Raw genomic sequence first — 27872 nt, 5'->3', positions numbered from 1 at the left:
CCTCATCTAATAGATTTTTATTTTTATAAATTCAGATTTGTTATTTATACATTTCTATATCTTGTTTGTATTATTTTTTTTTAAATATTTTCATTCTATCATATTTTTATGTTATTTTTTTATCGGCTTAATTGTGCAATTTTTTTTTTTGTTTTAAACCCTATTTGTCTATACTATTTTATTCGCAAAAAAAATATCTCTTATATGTAAAATAAAAACCACAATTTTTATATAAACCTTACGATATTACACATGTACATAATAATTTTGATAAAAAAAAATAATTGTTAAAAAATTAAATCTATATAAGATCGAAATAAAAATTAAAGAAAAATAAACTATTATTAATTAAGGTTTTTTAAAAAAAATTTGGAAAGAGAGAAAAAAAGAACGTTTTCATTAAAAAGTGCATACGAAGTAGTACTAATCGTATATCCATAAAAAAAAAAAAAAAAAAAAAAAAAAAAATATAATTACATGTATATATATTACATACATACGCAATGCGTTAAAAGTGGAACCTAGTAGCCTCATACCTTAATTATAAATTCCCAAAAAAAAAAATAAAAAAAATAAAAAAAATAAACAAAATAAACAAAATAAACAAAATAAAAAAAATAAAAAAAATAAAAAAAATAAACAAAATAAACAAAATACGTGTAGTTAGCCAATATTGCAGGCTACTTCAACACACATTTGGAAATTTGTATAATTGATCGAGTGTTATTATATACAATCTAAAAATTAAAAAAATAATTTTTACATTTATTGCTCTCTATATAATACATATTTATGTACATCTTTTTATTCGTACTTTTGAGAAGTTAAAAAAATAGTAAAAAAATATAAAAAATAATAAAAAAATAACGAAGTAACGAAATAACGAAGTAACGAAATAACGAAAAAACGAAGTAACGAAATAACGAAAAAACGAAGTAACGAAATAACGAAACTACAAACAATGGAAATGAATGTTGTGAGCACATTGTTTGATGAGTTGTATATTTTGTTTGATGAATATATAATTAACCATAGTAAAAATTTGCATGAATATGAATCTGTTTTTAAAAAAAAAGAAATAATTGAACTAATAAAAAACTATGAAGGTGGGTTAATACCCACTGAAAAAAATGTTAAGAACAAAGATGAAATTATTGATCATTTAATATATGCATTTAAGTTAGTTGGAAAATATATAAGTAGTAGTGATATTTTTTCAAAAAATGAAGATGTAGATGATATTCACACAAATTATTTGAAATTTTTATTAATACCTCATATATTAGGTGCATTATGTTATGAAACAATTAATATAGATATACGATTTGATAGACTTAAAGATGCTAAATTATATTTTAACGAATTTATTACTATTGTTAATATATATAATATTGTACAAATAAATGAATATCTATATGATGATAATGATAATGATGATAATACAAATTGTGATCGAGATTCCTACAAAAGTAGTAATGGTACACATAATGCAATAAATAGAAGAAATATAAAAATTAAAAGAGTTAAAGATGAAAAAAAATATCAACAAATATATAATGAACTAGCTAAAATGAATTTAAAAAAACGCGAAAATATAAATTCCACTTCCAATAATGACAATGATAATTTTTATCAAACCAATCATGATGATGAAGAATATAGAGAAATGTATTTATCCATAATTAAATATAAATTAATTCAAACATTAAATACAATAGACTTAATGGATACAGAAATGCTTGTTCTTGAAATGAGAAATAAAGAAATGAGTAAAAAAAATGATGAAAAAAAAAATTATGAACATGGTCATAATTTCCCTTCATTATCTAATGATAATAAATCCGCTAATTACACTAAAAAACCAGTGATTTTTAAAATTAAAAAAAATATGCAAATTTCAGATATTACACAAATTCGTAACTATTACAAAGAATTAGTTTTTAAACCTTTTCATAATTTACCAACAATTTCGTTAGAAGAATGTGCACAAATCGAATCACAATATGCACTAAAAGGTATTAACAATTCAGAAAATAAAAATAAAAAAGGAAAAAATAAAAATATAGGAAATAGTGAACTGAGCGATAGTGATGATGATAATGAAGATGATGATTATTATAAAAAGTGTATGGAAGAAGAAATAGAGAAAGATAAAAATGATCGCGAATGGGATGATTGGAAATATATGCACCAAAAAGGAATAGGCAACAAAAACAGAAATATTATGTAAGCTTTTTACAAATAAATAAATTCTTTTATTTTTTATGTTTGTCTAGCCAATAATACACATTTTATAATTTGTGAATATTGAATAAAAAATAACACACTTTAAAAGGAAACATTTTAATAAAGTGTGATCAAAAATAATAATAATAACTGTACATACAGCTAATTTATTACATGTACATGTCAAAATTTATATAATATGTGCACACAAAATGCGAATAATTATGTATATCCATATTATATAAATAATTTGAAGAGTAACTATTTTACGTATCCTATCAAATATTTTTTTACATTAAATGTAAATATGAATCATGTATAAATTTTTGTGAGAAACATTTATATTCGTTGTTATAATTTTTTTCGTTTATATTTTACCCTTTTTATAAAATTATGTACAGCTTTTTTTTTTTTGCATGACATGTACATAATTTTATTGTCGTTTTTTTACTATATATTAATATGTGTATTTAATAAATATATGTACATATATAATGTTAGTTATAATCATAATTTTCTATGTTTCATAAAAAACACATTTCACTGAAATTTTAAACTTAATGATCATTTTTTTTAATTTATATTGATATATATTTTATCTCCACAATTTATGCAAAACTATATATAAAAAGCAGGTTACTAAATTTGCAATAAATATCATCATGTTCATATGACTTAGCAATAATATATGTAACATCAGTTGTTTTATGAAAATATAAAATAACTAAGGACAAATAAAGACGTAAATTTTTAAAAGGAAAAATATAATGATAAATTAGTAAATACAAATAAGCAAAACAAACGAACGAACTTAATAAATAATTAAAATAAAAAGTGAAGTAAAAATAAATTAAAACTATCATCCATTAACACATAATAATTTATGATAGAAAACACTTATTCGAATATTTCTTTTTCTTTTAAAAATATTATAATTCTTTTAATAATATATTTATAAAAAATGTACAAGAATATTTTATATATTTTTCCTTGCCCCTTTTCATAATATATGAATTGTACATTTTGTGCATATATATACGTTTTATATCTAATTATTTTTTTTTTTTTTTTTTTTATTATTATATTTACATTATATATTATATTTTTTATAAAGAACCAAATTTATGGCAAACTTTATTTAGCATATAATTGGAAGTCATTATGTTGTGCTTGTTCTTATATCTTAATTGTTAATATTATTCTTATCGCATTTTGTTAGCATTTTATACTTTTATAATTATATTCTATGATTTATTTATCCCACTTTATGTTCATAACAAATGGAATTGTGATAAATTTGTATAATTTGTATAATTTGTATAATCTGTATAAATCTGTATAAATCTTTCATTTATTTTGCTTTTTTTTTCATTTTTTTTCATTTTTTTTCCATTTTGAAGTTATATCATTATTGCTTATGCTACTATATATTAACGAGTACTTGAAATTAAATTTTATATTATGGAGATTAGCATAAAAAAAAAAAAAATCGGTGGTTAGCCATTTCAAATATATTTAAGTTAATACATACACATGCATATCTATATAAATTATGATACTAATATAATGTGTGCGCTATTCAAACTTTGATATGTTTCATTTATCATTATTTTATTATATTTTATTATATTTTATTTTTTTATGATATATTCATTCGTATTACATTTTTAGAATGAAATTCAAATATAAAATACACACATTTAGTAGTAATAACAAAATATAGCTTTTCGTATTTTTCTATTTTTCTATTTTTATATTTTTTTATTTTTCTATTTTTATATTTTTTTATTTTTCTATTTTTCTATTTTTCTATTTTTTTATTTTTTTATTTTTTATATTTGTTTATTTTCTTATTATTCAAGAATAATAATTTGCCTATCTTTACGTCCCTAATACATAATATGTGGTGTTTAAGTTATAGGCATAATTATGTTTTAACAATATTTTTATACATTTTTTAAATTTTTGTATTAGATCTGCATATATATATATATATTTACTATACCATTTTAATTAAAAAAATAAGAAACGAAAGAATGTCAAACGAAAGAATGACAAACGAAAGAATGTCAAACGAATGAATGACAAACGAATGAATGACAAACGAATGAATACAAACGAATGAATGACAGTGGTTAAATAAAAATAGCATAATGTTAGAAACTTGGTGTTCAGATTCAATATCTATAGAAAAATCTTTGACACAATTTTAAGTTAAAATATATTGTTATTTATATACATGTTTATATAATTACTTAAATTTTTTTTTTTTTTTTTTTTTTTTTTTTTTAATATTTGCCAAATATTTTTATATTATTATTCTTGGTATAATTACCTTCAATATACTCATAAATTTTTTTATATTCAATGTTATGTTTTTATATTTTATTTTAAAAATTAACAAATTTATTACAAACAAATCTTATAAAGACATATGAGATAGTATAAGAATATCATAAATTAAGATATATATGTATATATATTTATGTATATGTGAAATTGTAATTTTTTTTACAAAATATAATGCTATTATTTGTTTATTCATTTTTTCACTTATATATTTAGCTGTTTTTTTTTTTTTTTACTGTTTCTTTACGGGTTTATAATAAAACTTCCCTTATACATCTCTATAACAACTTATTTTTATTTTTAAATTTACTAATTGTATTATTAAAAAATTACTCAACTTTTTTAGAGATATACAATTGTGTGTAAATAAATCTTAGGATAGTAAAAAAAAAAAAAAAAAAAATATGTTTGGTTTTTTTTTTTTTACACTATATTTTTTTAATTCATGATTGCGAATATCCATTTTTATACACCCTTTCGAAAATAATTGAACTTAAAAAAAGTAAAAAAAATAAAATAAAGGATTATTGATATGTGCATGTGTTTTAATATATATACAAATACTATCAACAATATTAATGCGAATATAATATCAATGAATATATATATTTAATAATTTATATGTGCGTATTCTAGACAACCCGATGTAAATTTCACTTTGTGTCGCCCATTTTGTTCGCCCATTTTGTTCTCTTATTATTTTTGCTCGCCCATTTTGTTCTCTTACTCTTTTTGCAATAAAAACAAATCATAGATACATGCACATGTTTTGTATAAATATACATAAAAATGGATAATACAAATTTTCAATTTATTTTAAAATTCGATTCAGTTCATATATATGTATATTAATTTGTCTATCGATTTATAAAAATAAAGATAATAACGGAATAATATATATATGTATATATACACATATTTTGTTTCCAAACCCTTTTGTTCGCATCTCAAATATGTCTTTTCTACATTTTTATTATAAATGTTTTATCCTAACTTTGGAAAAAACTAACCAACTAACTAACTAAATAAATAAATATATATATACATACATACATACATTATGTTGACTTTTATTATGCATGTATTATGATACTTCTTTACATAATTGCAAGTGACGACACATTTGGAAATGCCTTAAAAATATTATATAACACTATATATATGTAACAATATTTATATTTTTTTTTTTTTTTTTTAATAATGACAAAATCAAAAAAAGGTGATACAATGACATCCCAAAAAGGTGATACAATGACATCTCAAAAAGGTGATGTAGTGTCATCTCAAAAAGACGATACAATGACAAACAATAATCAAGTTATTACAAATTCAGAAATGGGTGATATGATATGTGATGTTATAAATGTAACCAATATAGATTCAGATAATAATCCTAATTTATTAATTTTAAATAAAAAAAAAAAAAAATCAAAAAAAAAAAAAAAAAGACATTCTTTTGTTAATTTAAGAGAATGGACAAAGAGAATTCAAAGAAAATATGAAAAAAAAATAAACAAAAATAATAAAATAAACAAAAATAATAAAATAAATCAAACTAATACAAATAATGATAATTCTTTAACTTCTTATTCTTCTTCTTCTTCTTCTTCTTCATCTTCCTCATCTAATTCTAGATGCAATTTGAATCAAAATTTTTATTATCCTTCTGATGAATCAAATTTTGATTCTGATATTGAACAGCGAATTCGAAAATTTCTAAAACTAGAAACTTCAACTATTCCTACAAAAATTAAAAAAAATAAATTAGATTCAGATATTAAAAATAAAATAATAAATAATTCAGATAATCAACAAGAATCACCAATTGAGCAAACAAACATAAATAAAAATCATATAAATGAAAATAATAATGATAAATTAGTTACTAATGCTGAAATATCTAAAAACTTAAACGATATTAATGATAATAACATTTATAATCAAGATGCAAATGTGGAATCAAATTATAACAATTTAGATGTTACACATAATAATGATATAAAATCTTATAATGAAAATGTAAATAATTTAAATAATGATAAAACATCTACAAAAGAAAATACAAAATTAAATAATGCCGAAGAAAATTATTTTAATATCAATGAAAAAGAAAAAAAAATAAATTTTCCTGATTCAAACAATTCTGCTAAAACTATAATTTCACAAGAAGTACATCAAACTGATAAATCGGAAAAAGAAACAAATTATGATGATAAAAAAAATAATAATAAAATTAAAAAAAGAGAATCTGATAAGTTGATTGATACCTCATCAAATCAAATTAATGGTAATATTGTAACATCTTCAGAATCTAATATTAATAAAAATGCTAAGCATCAGTTTGAAAATTCGAAACGAAATGTCAACTCTCCTTCCAATCTACCCACAAAAAGTGATAAGGAAAAAATTGAAAAAGAAAGGGGAGATAAGGAAAGAGGCGAAAAAGAAAGAGGCGATAAAGAAAGAGGCGAAAAAGAAAGAGGCGATAAAGAAAGAGGCGATAAAGAAAGAGGCGATAAAGAAAGAGGCGAAAAAGAAAGAGGCGAAAAAGAAAGGAATGAAAAAGAAAGGGGGGATAAGGAAAGAGGCGAAAAACGATCACCAGAGCAAAGTCAGGATCGAACCCGGAATAATATCAACAAAGGTAATAAAAAATAATAAAAAAAAAAAAAAAAAAAAAAAAAAAGCACAATTAAATTGTTGAGACGTGCTACAATGCACCGTTTGGGTATGCACACTTTTTACATCTTCTCAAAAAATTTCGAATTGTTTCCTAACATTTCTTAAATTCATTTTATTCAGATACATCTGAAACGACTAATCACCAAGATGGAGAAAAAAACAAAAATAACAATCCTGAATCCAATGCCAGCAAAAAGGGAAATAATAATAATAATAATGTTAAAAAAAATTCACAAAATAATGATGATAAGATCAAAGAAAAAGAAGAACCCATGTCACTAAGACAACGAATTTTAAGTTTTATTCCAGGAAAAAATTATTTAACAAAAGATAAAAATAAAGATAACAAAAAAAATGAACATGAAAAAGATGATAATAATACTAATTCACTTAATATTGATCATAATAATGATAAACATAAAGGACTGGAAAGTCATCAAATATCTGCAAAAAAACATAATCAATATAATCACAATTCATCACATAACAACGATAAAAAAAGAGAACGGATAAAAGATAAAGATGAAAAACAAGATAGCCATATCGACGGACAGAAAGAAATAGATAGCGAACGAAATAAAAAAAGACCTAGAAATAGAGAAACGGAAAGAGATAGAAACAGAGAAGTGGAAAGAGATAGAAACAGGGAAGTAGAAAGAGATAGGAATAGAGAAGTGGAAAAAGATAGAAACAGAGAAGTGGAAAAAGATAGAAACAGAGAAGTAGAAAGAGATAGAAACAGAGAAGTAGAAAGAGATAGAAACAGAGAAACGGAAAGAGATAGAAACAGAGAAGTAGAAAGAGATAGAAACAGAGAAGTAGAAAGAGATAGGAATAGAGAAACGGAAAGAGATAGAAACAGAGAAGTAGAAAGAGATAGAAACAGAGAAACGGAAAGAGATAGAAACAGAGAAGTAGAAAGAGATAGAAACAGAGAAGTAGAAAGAGATAGGAATAGAGAAACTGGTAGAGATAGAAACAGAGAAACGGGCAGAGATAGAAACAGAGAAGTGGAAAGAGATAGAAACAGAGAAATGGAAAAAGATAGAAACAGAGAAGTGGAAAAAGATAGAAACAGAGAAACGGGTAGAGATCGAAACAGAGAAACGGGCAGAGACCGAAACAGAGAAATTGATAGAGACCGAAACAGAGAAATTGATAGAGATCGAAATAGAGAAATTGATAGAGACCGAAATAGAGAGATGGAAAGTGAATCAAGTACGACCCGAAAAAGATCACATGGTAATGAAAATGATAGTAATCATAATAAAAACAGTAATAGTGTTTTGAGAAAAGTACATGACTATAATTCTTCTGAACATCCTGAAAAAGAAAGACATATTTATAATTCATCAGATAATCAATCTCGAAAATATCATTCTCATACAAATAAAACAGATGATAACGAAAATTGGGAAACAAAAATGTCAAAATTGAAGGAGAAATTAATAAAAAAAAATATGAACAAATAATATTCTCCTTTTTTTTTTGTTTTTTTTGACACCCTATATTTTGTCTCATTTTATGCATACATATATATATTCCGTAATATCAATTTGCAAAACATCTACATACGTATATATGCATATACATATGTTAAACAAAATTTCAAATCATATTAACATTGATATGCAAGAATTATTTCGGGACAATCAAAATATTTTATTATATTTTTTTTATTTTTTATTATCCTTTTTTTTTGTTTTTAAATTATTATATTTTTAACAAAATAAGATAAAATCAACAGAATAAACTGATTTGCAAAAATTATATATATATATTTTTTTTTTCTTTTAAACATACATATATACGATCTTATATTGGATAAGCAAATTGTTGCTTTTATATTCAAGTATGGGTACCTATATATTTAGCAATTTTTAAACAATCAGGAAATTACACATTTTTATAAAAATGTTTTATTATCATAATTAAAAAAATGTAAACATCCATAAGCATATATATACTTACAAGCAACCAAAATAAAAGTTGCAAGAAGCTAGCTAATTTTTTTTTATAATTGTGTGTGCAATCATATGCGTACATGTTTTTTTTTTTGCATTTATACTATTTGTGATGATGAAGATATGAACGTTCAGAATTATTTACTCAATTTGTATATAAAATTTCTGACCCTTTCAAAAAAAAAAAAAATATATTACATAACATATTTTAATTTTTATAGCTATAAAATTTTATCCCTGTTTAATACTATAAATAACGATTTTTAAATATATATGATAAAAATAAAATCAGCTTATACTCAAAAAATTTTACCTTAACATTAATAATATTATGGCAAGCACAAAATTTATCAAAAGTGGAAAAAAACAATGTATATAGATTTTTATTAGTAGACATTAATATTAATGTAAATAAAGGAAAAAAAAAATATAGTAGTTATGCATATAAATAATCTGACTGTGCATGTAAAAAATAAAACAATCTAGCTATATATTTATATGAAGAACGGTTTTACAAAGGTTGGCTATTTTGAATGTTTATGGAATAAAAGGAAGAACAAATTCAAAGTGCAATAATTATTTACAACACTTATGAATCATCGTATGTATGCACATATTTAAAAATGGAAAAATGTATACATGTGCATATATACATACACGTGATTTGCCCGTGTATGACCACACATACATATTCCCTTCTTTTTTGAAATGTGTTTTATGTAAAATAATTTGATGGTAAATTATTAACGGCATATTCAAATCCCTCACGTAATATAGTTACAAACATAATTTCTAAATTTAGAAAATTATGTATTATATCGAAATCAAATATTGCATCACTAAATACAAGAATTATTGTCTTTAGATTAAATTTTAACTCATAATTATCCAAAATATGATCATCATAATAATCACTATCACATCCCTTTTCACTACCATTGACATAATTTTTATAAATGCCTTTTTTAAAGTTTGTAAAAAAAGCATTAACATGTACAGAATTTTTAAATCGCTTGGTCATAAATTTTTCGACAGGACGTACATCAACAATTATATATTGGTTGAGAGATGACTCATTAGATAAGTTTGTAACGTAAAAAAATGGAAACATTGGGAAGCTAATTATTCTTATCATATCTTTATTTTTTAATTTTATTTTATTTTCTTTTTTAACATTTATTATACTATAGTATATACCCATTTCATTGGAAACACTACAATCACTTTTATAGCACAGATTATGATTATTACTATTATTAACATTATTTATTTTTTTTGTTATTTCTTCATTTTTTTCATGGCATTTCAAATAGCTACCTTTCTTTTCATATGAAACATATTCATGTAAATTTTTATATTTGTTTGCTCGATAGCACATTAAAAAATTTTCATAATATTTGCCTTCTTTTAACGATTTTGTTTTTTTACAATTTTTACCATTTTGGGGGGAATAGCTATAACTACATTGTTTGCAATATATATTTGTCGGACATTTTTTATTGCACCCTCTTTTATTTTTAACAACTTTTTTGTACACTCTGAAAGTGTTTCTATGTACATAATATTTACTCCATTCTTTTTTGCTCATAAAATAGGATAGACAATTAATATGATTTTTATTCGCAATATGATTTTTATTCGCAATCTGATTTTCATTTTGATTACAATTATTGTTATTTACTTTTAAGTCAGTAGAATAGATACTATGCTGGTTTGGGGTGTGGCTAGGAAATGTAGTATACATGATAGAACACGTTTTATATAAATATTTAGACATACGTATAATATAATTTAAATTGATTAAATGTGTTAAAGTAAAAATATCTTGATAAATTTTATTTTTGGAAGATTTAAAAATATATTTTTTTAAATAACTTAATATACTTATTGATATAAATAACAAACAAGATCGTGAATGTATTAATATAAAATCTAAAAGTAAAAAAGAATTTTGTATATCAAAAAAATTACAATATAATGATAATATCCATGCTTTTATAATATTTGTAATATTTATTTTATTTTTATAAAAAAATTTAGCTAGCTCAGGAATATAATAATTTAACAATGTATTAAAAATGTAAATAAATTCGAATAAATTATACTTATTTGTATATATATCAAGTAAATAATTTTTTACGATTTTTTTAACACATTTATAATTTAAATATAAATTATCATAATATAATAAAGTTATAGGCACAACCAAATATTTCAAATATCGGCTTGTCACTTTTAATTTGTTTCTTAACAATACAAGTATTCCAAATGCCCTTTTTTGAAATTTTACACTCCCTATTAAATCGTTTTCATATTTTACTTTTTCCGAAAAAAAAAAATTCCTTGCCCCTTTTCTTGCCCCTTTTCTTACCCCTTTTCTTGCCCCTTTTCTTACCCCTTTTCTTACAATTTTTTTTTCAGCCATACTAGTACTAGCCCCCTTGTCTTTTCCTCTCAAATGAACCCAATTTTCTAAAGTAACATTAAAATGAGAATCATCGTTATATTTAAAATAAATTTTTTTCAATTTGTTTGGAATTTCATTATTATATTGGCAAAGGAATATGATGTGTATTTTTAATTTTTTATTTTTTTCGAAAGATTTTTGTTTTAAATTTGCATAATTATAATTGAGAATAACTAAATAAATAATGTTTCTAATCAATGATGGAAATCCTGACTTAATTTCTCTAATTAGTTTTATATTATTTACTGATTCATGTTTTAATATTTGTTGGAAATGTATATATAATCTATATTGGTGAATAAATATAAAATTTCGATTGTATAGACAAATATCATTATATTCATTATTTTCACCATTTTCACCATTTTCACCATTTTTAATAAATAAATATGCATCTTTTATTGTTTCAAAGAATGAATCTAAATATATTCCAACTGTTTTTATATTTCCATTTTTAAAACGAAAATTTTCACTTTTTATATCATGAGATATGTTTAAAAGATTTGAAAATATGCTACTATCAGATTCGTATGTATAATAATTATTATTTTTTTTATCTATTTTTAAACTATTTTCTATGTCTAAATTTATTATATTATCTTTATTATTTTCAACGTTTATATTTTGATACCTTTTGCTTATTTCTGTTATATTATCATTTATCTTCATTCGCTTGATATGTTTATTTATTATTTTTTTATTTTTTTTTTTTAATAAATTAAAACAATTTATAGGAATTTTCCCCACATATTTAATACCATCTTTATCACTATTTTGATAGTTCCAAATCTTAAATCTTCGATATTTATTTTTTTTTCTTGTTATATCATCTAGCCATTTATCAACAAATTCATATTTATTAAATAGTTCGGCATATTTTTTTAATATATATTCTTTATATATTGAAAATAACGAAATGCTAAAATAATTATCATTTTTTTTTTTTTTATAAAATAAATATGGTATTTTTAAAATATTACAAGGGTTCCAAACAAAATTAGAATTATTTAATTCTACTTCATAATTATATTTATATAATAAATCGAACCAATAAAATATATTTTTTTTATTTATATAATATTTTTTTTTTAATTCATTTTTTTCATCTTTTGTACAATATATATAATATGATATAAACTCATTATGTTGATCTTTATAAGTAAGAGTTTGTCTATTTTTATCTCTTTTTATATTTTTATTATTATCTATTTCAAATATAGGAATATTATTAGATAATAATGTTTTTATTTCAAAAAAATAATAATGAGATAGCAAAGATTTGGCACTAAAATTATTATATGTTAATAATAAACAATTGTGTAAAAAATTAAAAAAAAATATCTTCTCACTTTTCATATTCCCCAAAAATAGTTCTTTCGTATTTTGTTCTAATATATCTATACTAAAAAATTCAGTATATATCTTTTCAATTATTTTAATACAATTTATATCAATATTGCATTTTATTAAATAGTTCACCATGTTTTTAATTATTTTGTAGATTATATTTGCATCTCTTTCATTTTGAGAGGCATCTCTTTCATTTTGAGAGGAATCTCTTTCATTTTGAGAAGCATCTCTTTCATTTTGAGAGGCATCTCTTTCATTTTGAGAAGCATCTCTTTCATTTATTATCCCTTTTTTAGTGTACCGATTGCCAAACAATTTGGAAATATTGATGCTTAGCAAACTTATTTGTTTTTTTTTTCTCAGCTTATTTTCTCTTGTTTTACCATCTGAGTAATAAGATATATATGTATAATACAATTTTATATATAATAAAAGTATAAAAATATTTTCGATTCTATTTATAACATCATCTTTTTTTAATAGACTGCTAAAAAAAAATTTTAGCTCTTTTTGTTTATCATAGTTTTCTTCTGATTTGTTCATACGTTCTTGTAATATATTTTTAACAATTTTAAATGATTCATATATTTTGCTAATTTTTTTGTATTTTCTAATACATATATCTGTTTTATTATTTTGTTTAAATTCAGAATCACACCCTTGATTATTTATTTTTGTAAATTCGGTTTGTTTCAAATTTATAATTTCACTTACTTTTGAACAAGAAAAATTAGAAAAAAATATATCTATTATAAATTGAAAATCTATTAATCCGTTTATTATTTGAATTATAACAATTCCAACACTAAATATATCTATGTGTTTATATAAATCATAATTTATTTTTATTTTTTGATTTTCAAAAAGATTCAAAAAAATAAAGAAGGGTCCAAAATATAACATATCTTCACTAAAATTATAATATTTAAAATAATTTTCGATAAAAATATATTTTTTTTTTTTTTTTTTTTTTTTTTTTCCCCTTTCTATTTTTTTATCATTAAGACTAGCCAAAGATGAGTTCAAAATTGTGTTTTCATCATTTTCTAATAAATCAGACAAATATTTAGGGTCCTGAATATTTCGAACACTACTTAATTTATTTTCTTGAAACATACAGTTATCTATAGAAATTATATGATCAATAAATAGCTTTTTATTAAAAAATTCTTTGTCTTTCTTTTTAGAATTATATTCATAATTGTCAAATAAATAAGACATACAATAGTTGTGTAATTTTATTTTTCCTTTTGATGTTATCAAAATATTATGAGGTGTTATATTTAAAAATTGTATATTTTTTGAATGTAAATATTCAACTCCTTTAAATATTTCATATATTATTTTTTTTAAAATAATATGATTTATAATTTTGTTTTTTTCATTCAATTTTACACACATCTTAGAAGATTTTGTACTATTTTCTTGGCTTTTAATTCCAAATATTTTCCTTAGACATTTAAAATGGGCAGTATTTTTTTTCTCGCTATTTAATATATCATATAAGGATAAGCTATAATATTCCGAAAAAATATAATAATCATTATTTTTTCTATTTATATTTATATATCGACATATATTAGGATGGCTTAGTTTTTTTATTTTCTCAAATTTGCTTGCAATTATATTATACTCATTTTGTTTTACATAATTTTTACCATTATACTCCCCATTTTTTATTATTTTATCTTTTTTTCCATATTTTTCATTTAGACCTTTTTCACATAAAGAATATTTCTGAACTCCTAAGAGAAATTCAGATGATTTACAACGTTCGAAAAATCTGTTCATATAATTATCCATGGGGGTATCTTTTTTGGGAAATTTGTTTAAGTGTATGTGAAATTATTATTATATTTCATCATTAATATTTTCCTTTTCTTATTTTTACATGCATAGGCAATAATTTTTTCATAATACTTTTTATGAAAAAAAGAAAAAGTTATACAAAAGTTTCTATGTCCTCATATGTGTACTTATAAAGCCTAATCTAAATCAAGGGGATTTCATTTATTTGTTTATTCGGCTTATACACCCCCTTTTATTCGTTTTTTTTTTTTTATTTTTTATTATTTTTTATTATTTTTTTTTTTTTTTTATTTATTTTAGCTTTTTTTTTTTTTTTGTGCATAAAAATGTATAATTTTCCTTGCATGGTCATAATTTTTTAAAACATTCGAGTTTCATGTAGCTATTCCCCTCTTTGAAAATTTTCATAAATTTATATATTTTTTTTACATTATTTAATACTTTCATTTACAAATTAAGTCATCATAGTCACAAATATAAATCAAATTGATATGATACATCCATTATCATATATAATAAAAGAAAAACGTCAGTATGTATAAAAATGTATATAAAAATGTATATAAAAATGTATATATAAAATGTATACAAAATATATGTATGTGCATGTGTATGCGGAATAGTTCCTCGATTAACCTACACATAGCAAAACTGCTATCTATAATCCTAAAACTTTTTTTTTAAGATTGATATACACAAAAACATATAGCAATTCTATAATTGTTTATAACCAGACATAATAATATGCCGCTCTTTAATTATACAATTTTTATGACATACCTTTTCATATGTATAATCTATAAATATTATGATTAAAAAAAAAGAAAAAAAAAAAAAGAGATAATACATACAATATATTTTTTGATAGAAATATATTTAATTCAAAATAAAGTTTTTTTCACTATAAGGATAATATAAATTTGGTAATTTTTTTTTTTAATAATTTAGACTATAGTAAATAGAGATTGTCAGATAAACTTTTTTAGGGATATTTATATTTTCAAAATTTTCCACATAACTACAAATTATTTGTATACATATAAAATATACACATATATGTTTTATTACCCAATACATAAATTTTAGTATATTCTTTTTTTTGTGCTGTTTCAATAATATTATATATTTAAGAACATATTAGAAAATATAAAATATGAATTGTTTAAATACAGAGAGTGATACTAATACAATGTTTTGTTTGCTTTCCTTAAAAAAAAAAAGATGATAAAGCATACATGTAAAATAACAACATTTTCATACTTTAAAAATGGCATATTTAAAGTGCAACCATTTTACTATCATTGCCATTACTATCAGTAGTGGTATATCAGTAGTGGTATATCAGTAGTGGTATATCAGTAGTGGTATATCAGTAGTGGTACTATCAGTAGTGGTACTATCAGTAGTGGTACTATCAGGGCTTTCCTTAGGGTATTATTTTGTTTTATATCTTTTAATTTATATTTGTTACCCCAATTGTGTTCCCTTAAATTTGTTATTATTAAAATAAAAATATCAAAATTGTGCCAAATTTGTGTAATCAACTTATAGAAAATAAACTTAAAATATATAACATATACAAAATGTTATATATTTTATGTATTGTACATAATTATTGTTTTTAATTTATATTATATATAGTGGAAAAAAAAAAAAAAAAAAAAAATCCATATATTTTTGTTCATGCAAATTATAGCACTCGTTAATATTCCATACATATATTATTTTTTTTTAACGAATTAAAAATTCCAATATATATTTTTATATATATTTTTTTAAATATATATTCGCAGAGAAATTATAAAATACTATATGAATAAATAAATGTTTATAGTATATACATAATATGTAATAACTTAATGAAATATACTACACTATATTTTATTTATATCGAATTATATATTATTTTTTCACAATCTTATTTTTATAATATATCTTATCACCACTCTACTGATTGGAATGTAGTTATTCTTATTGCCATTATTACTACTATTATTTATTATTACTACTTTATTTATTATTACTACTTTATTTATTATTACTACTTTATTTATTATTACTACTATTATTTTTTTTCTTTATTTTTCTTCATTTTTCTTCATTTTTCTTCATTTTTCTCTTCTCTTTATTAACATTGAATATATAGTCTATTTGAATTCAAATAAAAAAAAGAAAGCGGAAAGTGAGGAACATAAAAATATATAGTGACTAGGCTATAGTAATAAAAATAAAATTATATAATACATGTACAGTCATGTTATATTTTATAAGCAAATCACAAACACACTTAAAGAATGTCAATTAAAAATATAATTTTTATAAAGCCGAAATGAATATATTTAAAAAAAAAGAAAAATAAAGAAAAAAAACAAAAAGTTGCAATATATTATAGCCAACTAAAATGTGGATTAAAAAATTTAAAACAGAAAAAGAAAAAGAAAAAGAAAAAGAAAAACCCTTAACAAATAATAACGAAAATAATAATTTTGATCAAGAAGTAGATTATACAGATAGGGAAGATGATGTGTCATATGAACATGAACATGTCGAAAATGGTGAAAGTATAAATGGTGAAAGCGTAAATGGTGCAAGCATAAATGGTGATGATAATCATGTTGAAAAGGGCGAAAATGACGAAAATGACGAAGCGAACGAGATTGATCAGAATGACGTTAATGAAAAAATCCAAAGCATAATAAATGATCTCTCATCAGACGAAGAAGAAGGGGAAGTTGTTGAAGACGAAATTCCTTATGAACGTGTTCAGGAAAAAAATGAACAAAGTAAAGAAATAATTTTATTAAATTATTATTCTGAAATATCCGAAAATAAATTAAATACATTATTAAATATTTTCGGAAATGTCAAAAATATTTATACAGATGATAATGAATGTACTCATATAATTTTTCATTCAATAAAAAGTGCAATAAATGCAAAAAAATATATTGATAATTTAAAAATAAAAAGCCGAAGAATACAAGTTATATATGGAACATATAAAGATAATTTGATCGACACAAATAAATCTTCTAACATTTTAGAACAAACAGGAGATACAATTAATTTAAATGAAAATGATGAAATAAATAAAATAGGTTACGATTATATGAATGATAAATATTCAAAAGTTCCAGTCAAATTATATAAAAATAAAAATTTTTATTCTACTACTATTTCTAATCAAGGTCAGAAACAAAACAAATATTCTATATACAAAAATTATATTAATGAAAATCAAATTCATATAAAAAATAATTCTTATATTAGAGATGACAATTTTTCATCACCTGATAAAAATATTTTACTTCCTAACTCAAAAAATTATGTTCATATGAATAATAATCGATCTAGAAATAATTATGACCAATGTTCATATAATAGTAGTATAAATTCTGAACATGTTAATAAAATTAATAATAAAGGAGATGTATATCCACCTCCTCCTCCTCCTCCTTCTTTTTTTGCATACACTGATAATACACAAAATATAAATAATTCAAATTATACTCTTTATAATTCTAATAATAAAATAAATAAAAATTATGATTCATTTCAAACACATCCAATTTATATGAATAAAGAAAATGCATCTAACATAAATGATAACCAAACTGATGATAACTATTCTAACAATATATGGTCAAATAAATATAAAACAGATTTAAAACCAAATAATAAATATGAATTAATAGGAAAAGGGTTATATAATAAAATTATTCCACCTCCTCCTTATTTAAATAAAGATGATAAAAAAAAAATTTATAAAAATAACTTAAACACACCAAATAAAAAAATAACAAATAAAGAAAAATTCACACATATAGATAATTCTATTTATGGTCATAATTATTCTCATTTAGATTATGATATCCAAAATAGTGGTCATTTAAATAATAATTTTTTTCAAAAATATAAACAAGATAATTATATGGATTCAGAAAATAACAGAAAAAAAATGTATTCATGGAAAAATAATTTAAGTGAGCTTAAATTTGATGACGAAATAGATGAGGATGATCAATTTGATGAAACAAATCCATTTAACATAAATTCTGAAAATATTATGACTGATAATCCAACTTGGCTTGTTAGAAAAAATACACCTGTTATGAAATGGGATCAATCTGCATCTATAAAAGATAATCATATAAATTATGTTAATTCATTTATAAATGGAAAAATATATAACAGATATTTATTAATAACTAACATCCCACATAATCTAAATGAAAATAACAAATTGAAAAATTATATTAACGAATTGGTTTCAATCGATAATAACAATGATCCTTGTATAGAAGTTTTAATATTCAGCTCCGATCAGGATACCGAACAAATTCTTTTCAAAAAAAGTGACAAAGAAAACATTTCGGAATCGCCTGCATGTGGTGGCTCCGAGCGCGTTGCCGTCAAAGAAGTAGAACCCGTCGAGGGTAAAGAAGTAGAACCCGCTGAGGATAAAGAAGCAGAACCCGCTGAGGATAAAGAAGCAGAACCCGCTGAGGATAAAGAAGTAGAACCCGCTGAGGATAAAGAAGCAGAACCCGCAAACGGGGGACCGACGCGAGGACACAAGAACCCTGAGGATAGCGACCACTTCGAAAATGAACCAAATAAAAGCGAATGCAATAAAAGTGAAAGCCAGTTGTTTGCGCATCTGACTTTCAAAACGATAAAAAACGCAGTAGATGCAAAAAAGGAATTAGAAGAAAAATTATTTAAAGTTACATTTTCATCACCAAATAAAGCAAACAATTGTCTATGGATTGGAAATGTTATGAAGAATCATTATATGCATACATTTTCTATATTAAAAAGAATGCTTAAAAAATTTGGAGATATTATAAATATCAAATTTATAATTGAAAAAAATTGTTTATTTATACAATATAAAGAAATTGAATTTGCAATAAAAGCTAGAAACCATTTATATGGTATACAGTTATCAAATAATATATTTTTAAATATAGATTTTTCTACTTTAGGAGAATGGGAAGGGAAACAAAAAGCTAGTTTTGCACGAAAAAAATTATTAGATTTATTATTATATGATAATAATTTTTTAGAATCTAAATTAGAAAAAAAATATAATGAAAAAAATACAAGTCTTTTTTTTGATTCAAAAATTATGAAAATATTAAAAAAAAATATGACACAAACCAATACAATTTCTATAGATAGAAACAAAATGTTTAAAAATAATGCTACATCTAAAAATAAAATGGATAAATTTTACAGAGAGAAAACGGGAAAATATACTACATCTAATAGACTCTTAGATAAAAAAAATAATATATCATATAAAAAACATATGGTAAATAATAAAAGAAACAATATATATGATAAAAATATAAAAAGAGATGGAGGAAAATTATATAAAAGGAAAATTGAGGATTATGAAAAAAATAGTAATGAACGTCATACTCGTAAAAAAAAACGAGACGAAAAATATGACGAAAAGGATGACGAAAAGGATGACGAAAAATATGACGAAAATTTAAACACTCTTTATAAAAAAAAAAATAAAAAAAATAATTCAGAATCTGAACAAGCACAAAATAACATCCCATTTAATTCTGAACATGTTCAGGACTCTGATCAAAAAGTAATATCATTTTATATTAACCAAAAATACAAATGTGATTTTAACGTCACACTTTTCAAAGGAAACCCCAAACTGGCCATGTAAGTTTCGCCACCTCTCGCCAATTTCTCTTTCTCCACTCTTACTTCATTTCTTACTTTGTTTCTTACTTTGTTTCTTACTTCATTTCTTACTTTAGATATTCCAAGCTTAATGTGGAAACAAAAAGTGACATAAAAAATTTGAAGCATATCCAAGCAACAAGCTCTGATTTTGCAATCTGGAAAATTCATCCAAGTAATTTCACATTTTTCCATTTTTTTTCCATTTTTTTTTTCCATTTTTTTTTCCATTTTTTTTCCATTTTTTTCCATTTTTTTCCATTTTTTTTCCATTTTTTTTCCATTTTTTTTTTCCATTCCTTTCCATTTCTTTCAGCTGAAACGCATAAGAAAAAGTTTTACCATATTTGTGATCATTTTAATAAAAAAAAAAACATTCCTGTGATTTTGACTAAAGAACGTATGGTTTTCATTGTCCCTCCAAAAGATGAATATTTAGCAGATCTTGGGGTAAAAAAAAAAAAAAAAAAAAAAAAAAAATACACATACATACATACACATGCACATACATGCTCATTCGCTTACACATTAAAATGGAAAACTATCTTACGATCATTTTTTGATCATTTTTTGATCATTTTTTGATTAATTTTGAATTTCCTTTTTAAATTATGCAGATCGAAAGCCTAGATGGTATGTTTGCATATGTATTTGAAACTAAGAAATCGTGACCCTAAACAGTTTATGCAGTTTATTTATGCAGTTTATTTATGCAGTTTATTTATGCACATTTTATTTAACCCATTTTATTTAACCCAGTTTATTTAACCCAGTTTATTTAACCCAGTTTATTTAACCCAGTTTATTTAACCCAGTTTATTTAACCCATGTTATTTAACCCAGTTTATTTATCACAGTTTATTTATGCACAGTTTATTACTATTTGTTAATTTGTACACTCACAAATATATTTATTTTCTCTTTTATTTTTTTGATGTTTAAAATTCTAATTTAAAAAAATGAAAATCTACGAATAAGAAATTGCATTCGTCACAAAAAGGTTGAAACAGTCGAAAAAAGGGTTGAAAAAGGTTGAAAAAGGTTGAAAAAGGTTGAAAAAAAGTCGAAAAAAGGTTGAAAAATGACCAAGCATAATAAACAGCGTCATTATTGACACTCCTAATATCGCGAGTTCGCTCAAAATAAAAAAAACAAACACAATGTATACGCCCTTAAACGGTTATATTTTAACGGTTATATACTTTTCTTTTTTTTATACTTTTCTCTTTTTGATACACGTGCGAGGCCAACTTATTCAGAAATTTTTTCTTCGATTCTTTTAAAATCAATTGGAACTATTATATTTTTATTTTTCATCTCATTTATTAAATTGGTGCATGCTCCAATATTTTTCAAATTTTCTTCTAAACTATTTTGATATGTGTGAAAGTTGTAGTTTTCTAAAAAATAAATAAGAAACAAATCAAATTGGTAATTAAGCGAACACACAAACCAACACAAACGAATGGGCAAAGCTCCTTACCATTTAGTACGATCGTGTATATAATGTCAACTAAGTTGTATGAATTGACTCTCTCCGATATGTCTATCGGTCTGCAAAATGAGAAAAAAAAATGAGAAAAAAAAATGAGAAAAAAAAATGAGAAAAAATGAGAAAAAATAGGGAAAAAAAAATGAGAAAAAATAGATGCCCATTTTTTACTCTTATGAATCACTTACTTTGATTTTAAAGCAAAAATACATTGCTCCAATTTTTTCATTATGTTATTATTAATTATTTTACAAACTTCATTATATTTATCTTCATCATGTACGCTTTCTACCTTTATTTCAACAATCCCATGTAACAAAGATGCGAACGAAAAGCACTCCTCGACATTTATCTGCAAAGGGTACGAAGTGGAAACGTGTAGGAAGTGGTGATGTGAAGTGGTGATATGTAGGAAGTGGTGATATGTAGGAAGTGGCGATATGAAGTGGTGATACGAAGTGGTGATAGAGTGAGAATGCAAGTGCAGGGCAGTTACGTGTATGTAGAGCCAAAGAGGTGGTGTGTCGGGGTGGTTAGATAGCAAAATTGTTTTGAAAATAACAATGTGTTGATAATAGTCAAAATATGTATTGGAGAGATAAATAAAACATTGCAAAAGTTTCTTATATTGATACAATAAATGATTAATAATAAAAAAACAATATTCAGTCTCTTCAACAAGATATTTCAAAGCTTCTTTATTTGGTTTAAAATTAAGTGAATTATTTCCTAAAATATTTTGATTATTCATATTGTTAGATGTGTTATTTATAGAACATAATCCTCGACTATCATTTGTATATTTTTGAATTTTTTTATTTATTATTTCCAATAATTTATATTTCAAAATTTCTAATTGGACTTTCCATTCAGTTCCAATAAATTTATTATCATAATTATGTGAATAATTTTCAATATTATTTTTTAAATCAGAAAAAAAATCATTTTTTGTATTATTCACATTGTTCATTTTATTATCATTATTTACTGTGTTTATATTTATTGTGTATCTATCATTGTTATGTGTCTTATTCCAGATATGATGATAAATATTTGTATTATTTATATACTTATAATATGTGGTTATTTTTATTTCTTTAAAAGCTTTAAAAGAATTTACCAAAATTTTATATGGTCTAAACAAACTTAAATATTTATTATTATCAACATTATTATTATCTACAATTATATTATTTTTTTCATTATGTGAATCATGTAAATGCATTTTATTAGAAACTAAATGTTTTAAATTTTTTATTTTTAGAGGTGAATGTACATTCATCATATTTTCTATTTCTTCATTAGGTTTTTGAATATTTGCAAAAATTATATCTATCGTAATATTATAAGGCCATTCATTGTTTAAATCTTGTTCTTCTATTTTATTAATAAAAATTGCTTTTTTTTTATTTTCGTTTTTAAGTAAATATCTTAATTTATATTCTTTTTGATATAGTTCATATATATCACAAGTATATTTTTCACATTCAAAATTTTCTTTTTTTATATCCACATCATTATTTCGATCGTTATTTGAACTTTTTTTTTTTTCATTTATTCCAATATCTATTAAACAATCTCCATTCTTATTTTTCAAAACTGTATCTTTTTTGTCTTCTCTATTTTGTATAGATAATATATTGTTTGTATTATCATCTATTTTATTTTCATTATTATCTCCTATTGATATGTCTAATATTTCTTTAGAGAACAAAAAATTCATTTGTGTTTCATTATAATCATATAATGATGAAAATTTGTAATAACTAAAATTTAATAATTCAAAAATGATTCCATATTTATTAAAAGTTTTTATTATAACCCCTTTAATAATTTCTATTTTTTTTAATTCTTCTAATTTATTTTTATACATTTTTATTAGTTCAATTTCGTGTTTTCTTGTAGAACCATTATCATATAATGTTTTTAAATTATTTAATTTTTTGTTTAACTCTTCTAATTTTTTATTTTTATTATCTAACACACTAGTTTGTTTATCTAATATATTTTTTTTTTCATTAATTTTTATCATAAGTTTTGAATTATATTTTTTTAATGCATCTATAGCTTTTTTTGTTTTACCATGATTTAATTGAATAACTTCATACTTTAAGATTGCATCATCTAAATATATACTTATATTATTTAAAGTGTTAATTTTATTTATAAATTGGAATATTATATTTCTTATATGTTCATATAATTTAATTAATTTTGGAAGATTTTTTTTTTCATTACTAACTTGTTTTAATGAATATACTCTACAACGACGTATAATATTTAATGTTGTTTCTTTTATCATTTCTTGTTTTTTTTTTAAATTTTCTCCTAATTTTTTTTTTAAAATAATATTTTCCTCATTTTGTCTTTTTTCTATTTCTTCAAAATTTACATCATTCCTCTTTTCCGCATTCGGTTCGTTTTGTTCATTTTCCTCATTTTCTACATTTTCTACATTTTCTGCATCTTTCATATTTGGGTTCACGTTTCTTACCCACTCGCTTTCGCCATTCTGTTCGTATTCGCCATTCTGTTCGTATTCGCCATTCTGTTCGTATTCGCCATTCTGCTCATAATTGCCATTCTGTTCATAATTGCCATTCTGCTCATAATTGCCATTCTGTTCATAATTTCCATTTTTGTCATACTCGCCATTCTGTTCATAATTTCCATTTTTGTCATCATATTCATTTTCCTTTTCGGCGCATTCGATTTGTTCTCGATTGAGCGAATAGAACATTTTCTCATCATCTCCTCCTTCATATTCATTTTGTTCATTTTCGCCACCTTCATATTCATTTTGTTCATTTTCGCCACCTTCATATTCATATTTTTCATTTTGTTCATATTTTTCATATTTTTCATTTTGTTCATATTTTTCATATTTTTCATTTTTTTCATTTTGTTCATATTTTTCATATTTTTCATTCTCCCCATTTTCCACATTTCCAGATTCATTGGCATTCGTTTTTCCAGTTTGATGATGCATATCATAATCACAATTTTGAATTTTATTAGAAGATTGAAAAGGAATTTCATTTTTTAAGCTTGCATTTTTTAAGCTGCCATGCAGATTGGTACTCGCAAAATTGTTATTTCTAACATTATAGCTAGCTCTATATCTTTTATTTCTAATATTATTTTCTGCTTCTGAAATAGAATCATTGTTGTATCTTTTATTCCTTTCGACAATATTTATGGTTTTTCTGTCACTTCTTATTTTCCAATCTACATTTAAATTTATATTATTTATTTCAAAATTGGGATTTTTTTTTACTGAATTTTCTACAATGAAATTTTCATTCTCTCCATATTCTATTATTTTATCTCCTTCACTTTTATATGAATTTTTAATATCAAACTCGTTTTCATCAGTGGGTTCTAGTGCATCTTTAAAGGAACTATTATCTTCGTCATCTATTCCGTCATTTTTTTCGTCATCTTTTTCGTCATCTTTTTCGCCATTTTTTTCGCCATTTTTTTCGCCATTTTTTCCACCCTTTTCATCGTGTGCAGAACCCAAATTGGTCTTGTAATTTTCTGCATTGCCATCACTCGTACTTAACAATTTTCTTAAAAATTCTTCATCATCATTTTGAATCTTATCATTTAAATAATGTTCTTTTATTTTTTTTTTTAAAGGAGACAATCTTACTGATTCAATCATATCCTCGGAAGTTTTAGTTTTGAATCGAGCAGATTCAGGAGATATTGATCGAATAGAATTAATATCACTGTTATTTAAAAATTCAATATTACTTCTTCTTTTTTTATTATTATTATTAGATGCAGTTATACTAGTATTTATATCATATTTATATAAAAGTTTGTCAATTGGTGATTTGTCATTATCTTTTAAAAAATTATTATTTTGATTTAAATTGTTTTGATCTCCTAATGAAGAATTTGACATACTTTTTCTTTTTGCATCTGATATATTAGAATCACTAGAAATTCTTGTAAAATGTGTTAGATGTAAAGGAGATATTTTTTCTTTATCATCAAACACAGCTATAGATCTATGAGAAAATTGTACCGACTTTTTTCGGGCACTAAATGTGTTAATATTATTTTGGCTATTTTGATTATTTTGGTTATTTTGATTATCTTTTAATTCCTTTAGCGGACTTATGGAATTGCTTTGTTTCAATATTCCTTTTTTTGGCGTTTCATTATTTATTTTTATTTGCCTTGTAGAGTTTATTTTATTTTCCCATAAACTAAAACTATTATTAGATGTCTTACTATTATTTAGTGAATCATCATTACCATAATTCATTAATAATTCTAAACTATTTTTTTTACTTCTAGAACATCGTCTTAAATATTCAGAATCACTTGCATACTCTCCTAAATAATATTCATTTTCTTCTTCTTCTATACAATTATTTTTTTCACATTCAATTTCATTATTTTTATCATCATTTAAAAAAAAATTATTTTTCAAATTATTAAATTGTGCATCTAAAATATCAATAGATTGATTCATTTTTTCTGAACGTTCAGAAAATTTCACATTTTTTATATTATAATTTTCTTCTTCATTAATTTTATCTTTAGAAGGAGATGGGGTTATTAAATCACTATCATATTGAAACTCGCTTTGTGATAAAGAACCGTTAAACTTGTCATTATGATCAAATGTGTTTGATAAATTTTTTGTATTTCCTTCAGTAACACTTAAATTAAAAATTGAAGAATGCCTACCATGATTATTTCCACTTATTCTATTTTTTTTATTATCATCATTTATATTTATATTCAAATCATCTCTTAAAAAATAATCATCATTTAATAAACTAATTTTAGAATAAACTGATGTTCTATCTCTTTTTTTAATTTCACTTTTTCTATTATTTTGATTTTCAATTAAATTTTTACAATAATCATCACTATTTAATAATTGTTCGAATTCTTGACTTGACATTTCTTTTAATTTATCCATGTTATTATAGCTTTCATTTAATTCATTATTTATTGATTTATCATTTTCTAGAATCGATATTTTTATATTTTGATTCACATCTGATTTTCTAGATCCTTGATTTTGTCCTTCCCCCATTTCTATCAAACTAGTATATTTATATTTATATGCTATTTAAAAAAAAAAAAAAAAAAAAAAAAAAAAAAAAACTATTTTATCTTTTATGTTTTTTGTAATATTTTATAAATAAAACCAAACGAATAAACCCAAACTAATAAAATTGCAATTGCGATTGCGATTGCGATTGCGATTATTTTTTGTTATTGTTACTGCCTCTTTGCCAGTTTGGCGGTTGGTTTCTATTTCTATTTTCTTCTGAACCGTTGCCAATATAATACTAGACATTTATATTGAGCAATACAAGAGCGAAAGAAAAGCGGCAATCTTATGAATCTTGTATTTTTTATCTGTATTCTTTCTATTTTTTATCTGTATTCTTTCTATTTTTTATCTGTATTCTTTCTATTTTTTATCTGTATACTTTATATTTTTTATCTTTACTTTGTATGCCTTTTTGCTAAAAACGTGAAACACCCAAATTACCTGCATAAAGGAAACAAAACAATTTGAAAAGATTTAAAAAATTATTATATCATTGTGTGTGCACTCTCACACATGCATACATATACATATACATGTACAACATTTTCACAAACCCTGATGTATAATAATCGATTTAAAAATAAACCAACTATCGGTATTCTTATTATTTTTTCCTTACCATATATGTTTGTATTCCTCATAAACTTTCTTTTTTTTTTCAATATTTAAAAAATTTTTTTTTTTTTTTTTTTTTTTATTTTATTTTATAAACAGTTAGAATTCATTTCACACAACTAT

At 22.5% G+C, this 27872-nt stretch overlaps 5 protein-coding genes across 5 annotated transcripts; 3 read left to right on the top strand and 2 right to left on the bottom strand.

Annotated features, from left to right (window-relative positions):
• Nucleotides 1-961: 961 nt before the first annotated feature.
• PY17X_0624400 (type 2A phosphatase-associated protein 42, putative) lies at nt 962-2230 on the top strand (the record flags this gene model as incomplete). Its single annotated transcript, XM_724301.1, has 1 exon — nt 962-2230. One exon carries the CDS (start codon nt 962-964, stop codon nt 2228-2230), a length of 1269 nt encoding a protein of 422 aa, XP_729394.1.
• A 3545-nt stretch (nt 2231-5775) lies between these two features.
• On the top strand, nt 5776-8729 carry PY17X_0624300 (uncharacterized protein; the record flags this gene model as incomplete). Its single annotated transcript, XM_725498.3, has 2 exons — nt 5776-7219; nt 7378-8729. 2 exons carry the CDS (start codon nt 5776-5778, stop codon nt 8727-8729), a joined length of 2796 nt encoding a protein of 931 aa, XP_730591.3.
• A 1207-nt stretch (nt 8730-9936) lies between these two features.
• PY17X_0624200 (Rab GTPase activator and protein kinase, putative) lies at nt 9937-14841 on the bottom strand (the record flags this gene model as incomplete). The annotated part of the gene is made up of 1 exon (XM_719134.3): nt 9937-14841. One exon carries the CDS (start codon nt 14839-14841, stop codon nt 9937-9939), a length of 4905 nt encoding a protein of 1634 aa, XP_724227.3.
• A 2407-nt stretch (nt 14842-17248) lies between these two features.
• Nucleotides 17249-21227, top strand: PY17X_0624100 (RNA-binding protein, putative; the record flags this gene model as incomplete). Its single annotated transcript, XM_022955434.1, has 4 exons — nt 17249-20535; nt 20634-20731; nt 20873-21006; nt 21174-21227. The coding sequence occupies 4 exons, from the start codon at nt 17249-17251 to the stop codon at nt 21225-21227; spliced, it is 3573 nt and encodes a 1190-aa protein (XP_022813210.1).
• Nucleotides 21228-21807: 580 nt separating this feature from the next.
• On the bottom strand, nt 21808-27110 carry PY17X_0624000 (conserved Plasmodium protein, unknown function; the record flags this gene model as incomplete). The annotated part of the gene is made up of 4 exons (XM_022955433.1): nt 21808-21956; nt 22040-22110; nt 22237-22400; nt 22545-27110. The coding sequence occupies 4 exons, from the start codon at nt 27108-27110 to the stop codon at nt 21808-21810; spliced, it is 4950 nt and encodes a 1649-aa protein (XP_022813209.1).
• Between the last annotated feature and the right edge of the window lie 762 nt (nt 27111-27872).

Source organism: Plasmodium yoelii, assembly GCF_900002385.2.
Source record: "Plasmodium yoelii strain 17X genome assembly, chromosome: 6".
NCBI lineage: Eukaryota > Apicomplexa > Aconoidasida > Haemosporida > Plasmodiidae > Plasmodium > Plasmodium yoelii.
This window is presented reverse-complemented; position numbering and strand designations above follow the sequence as displayed.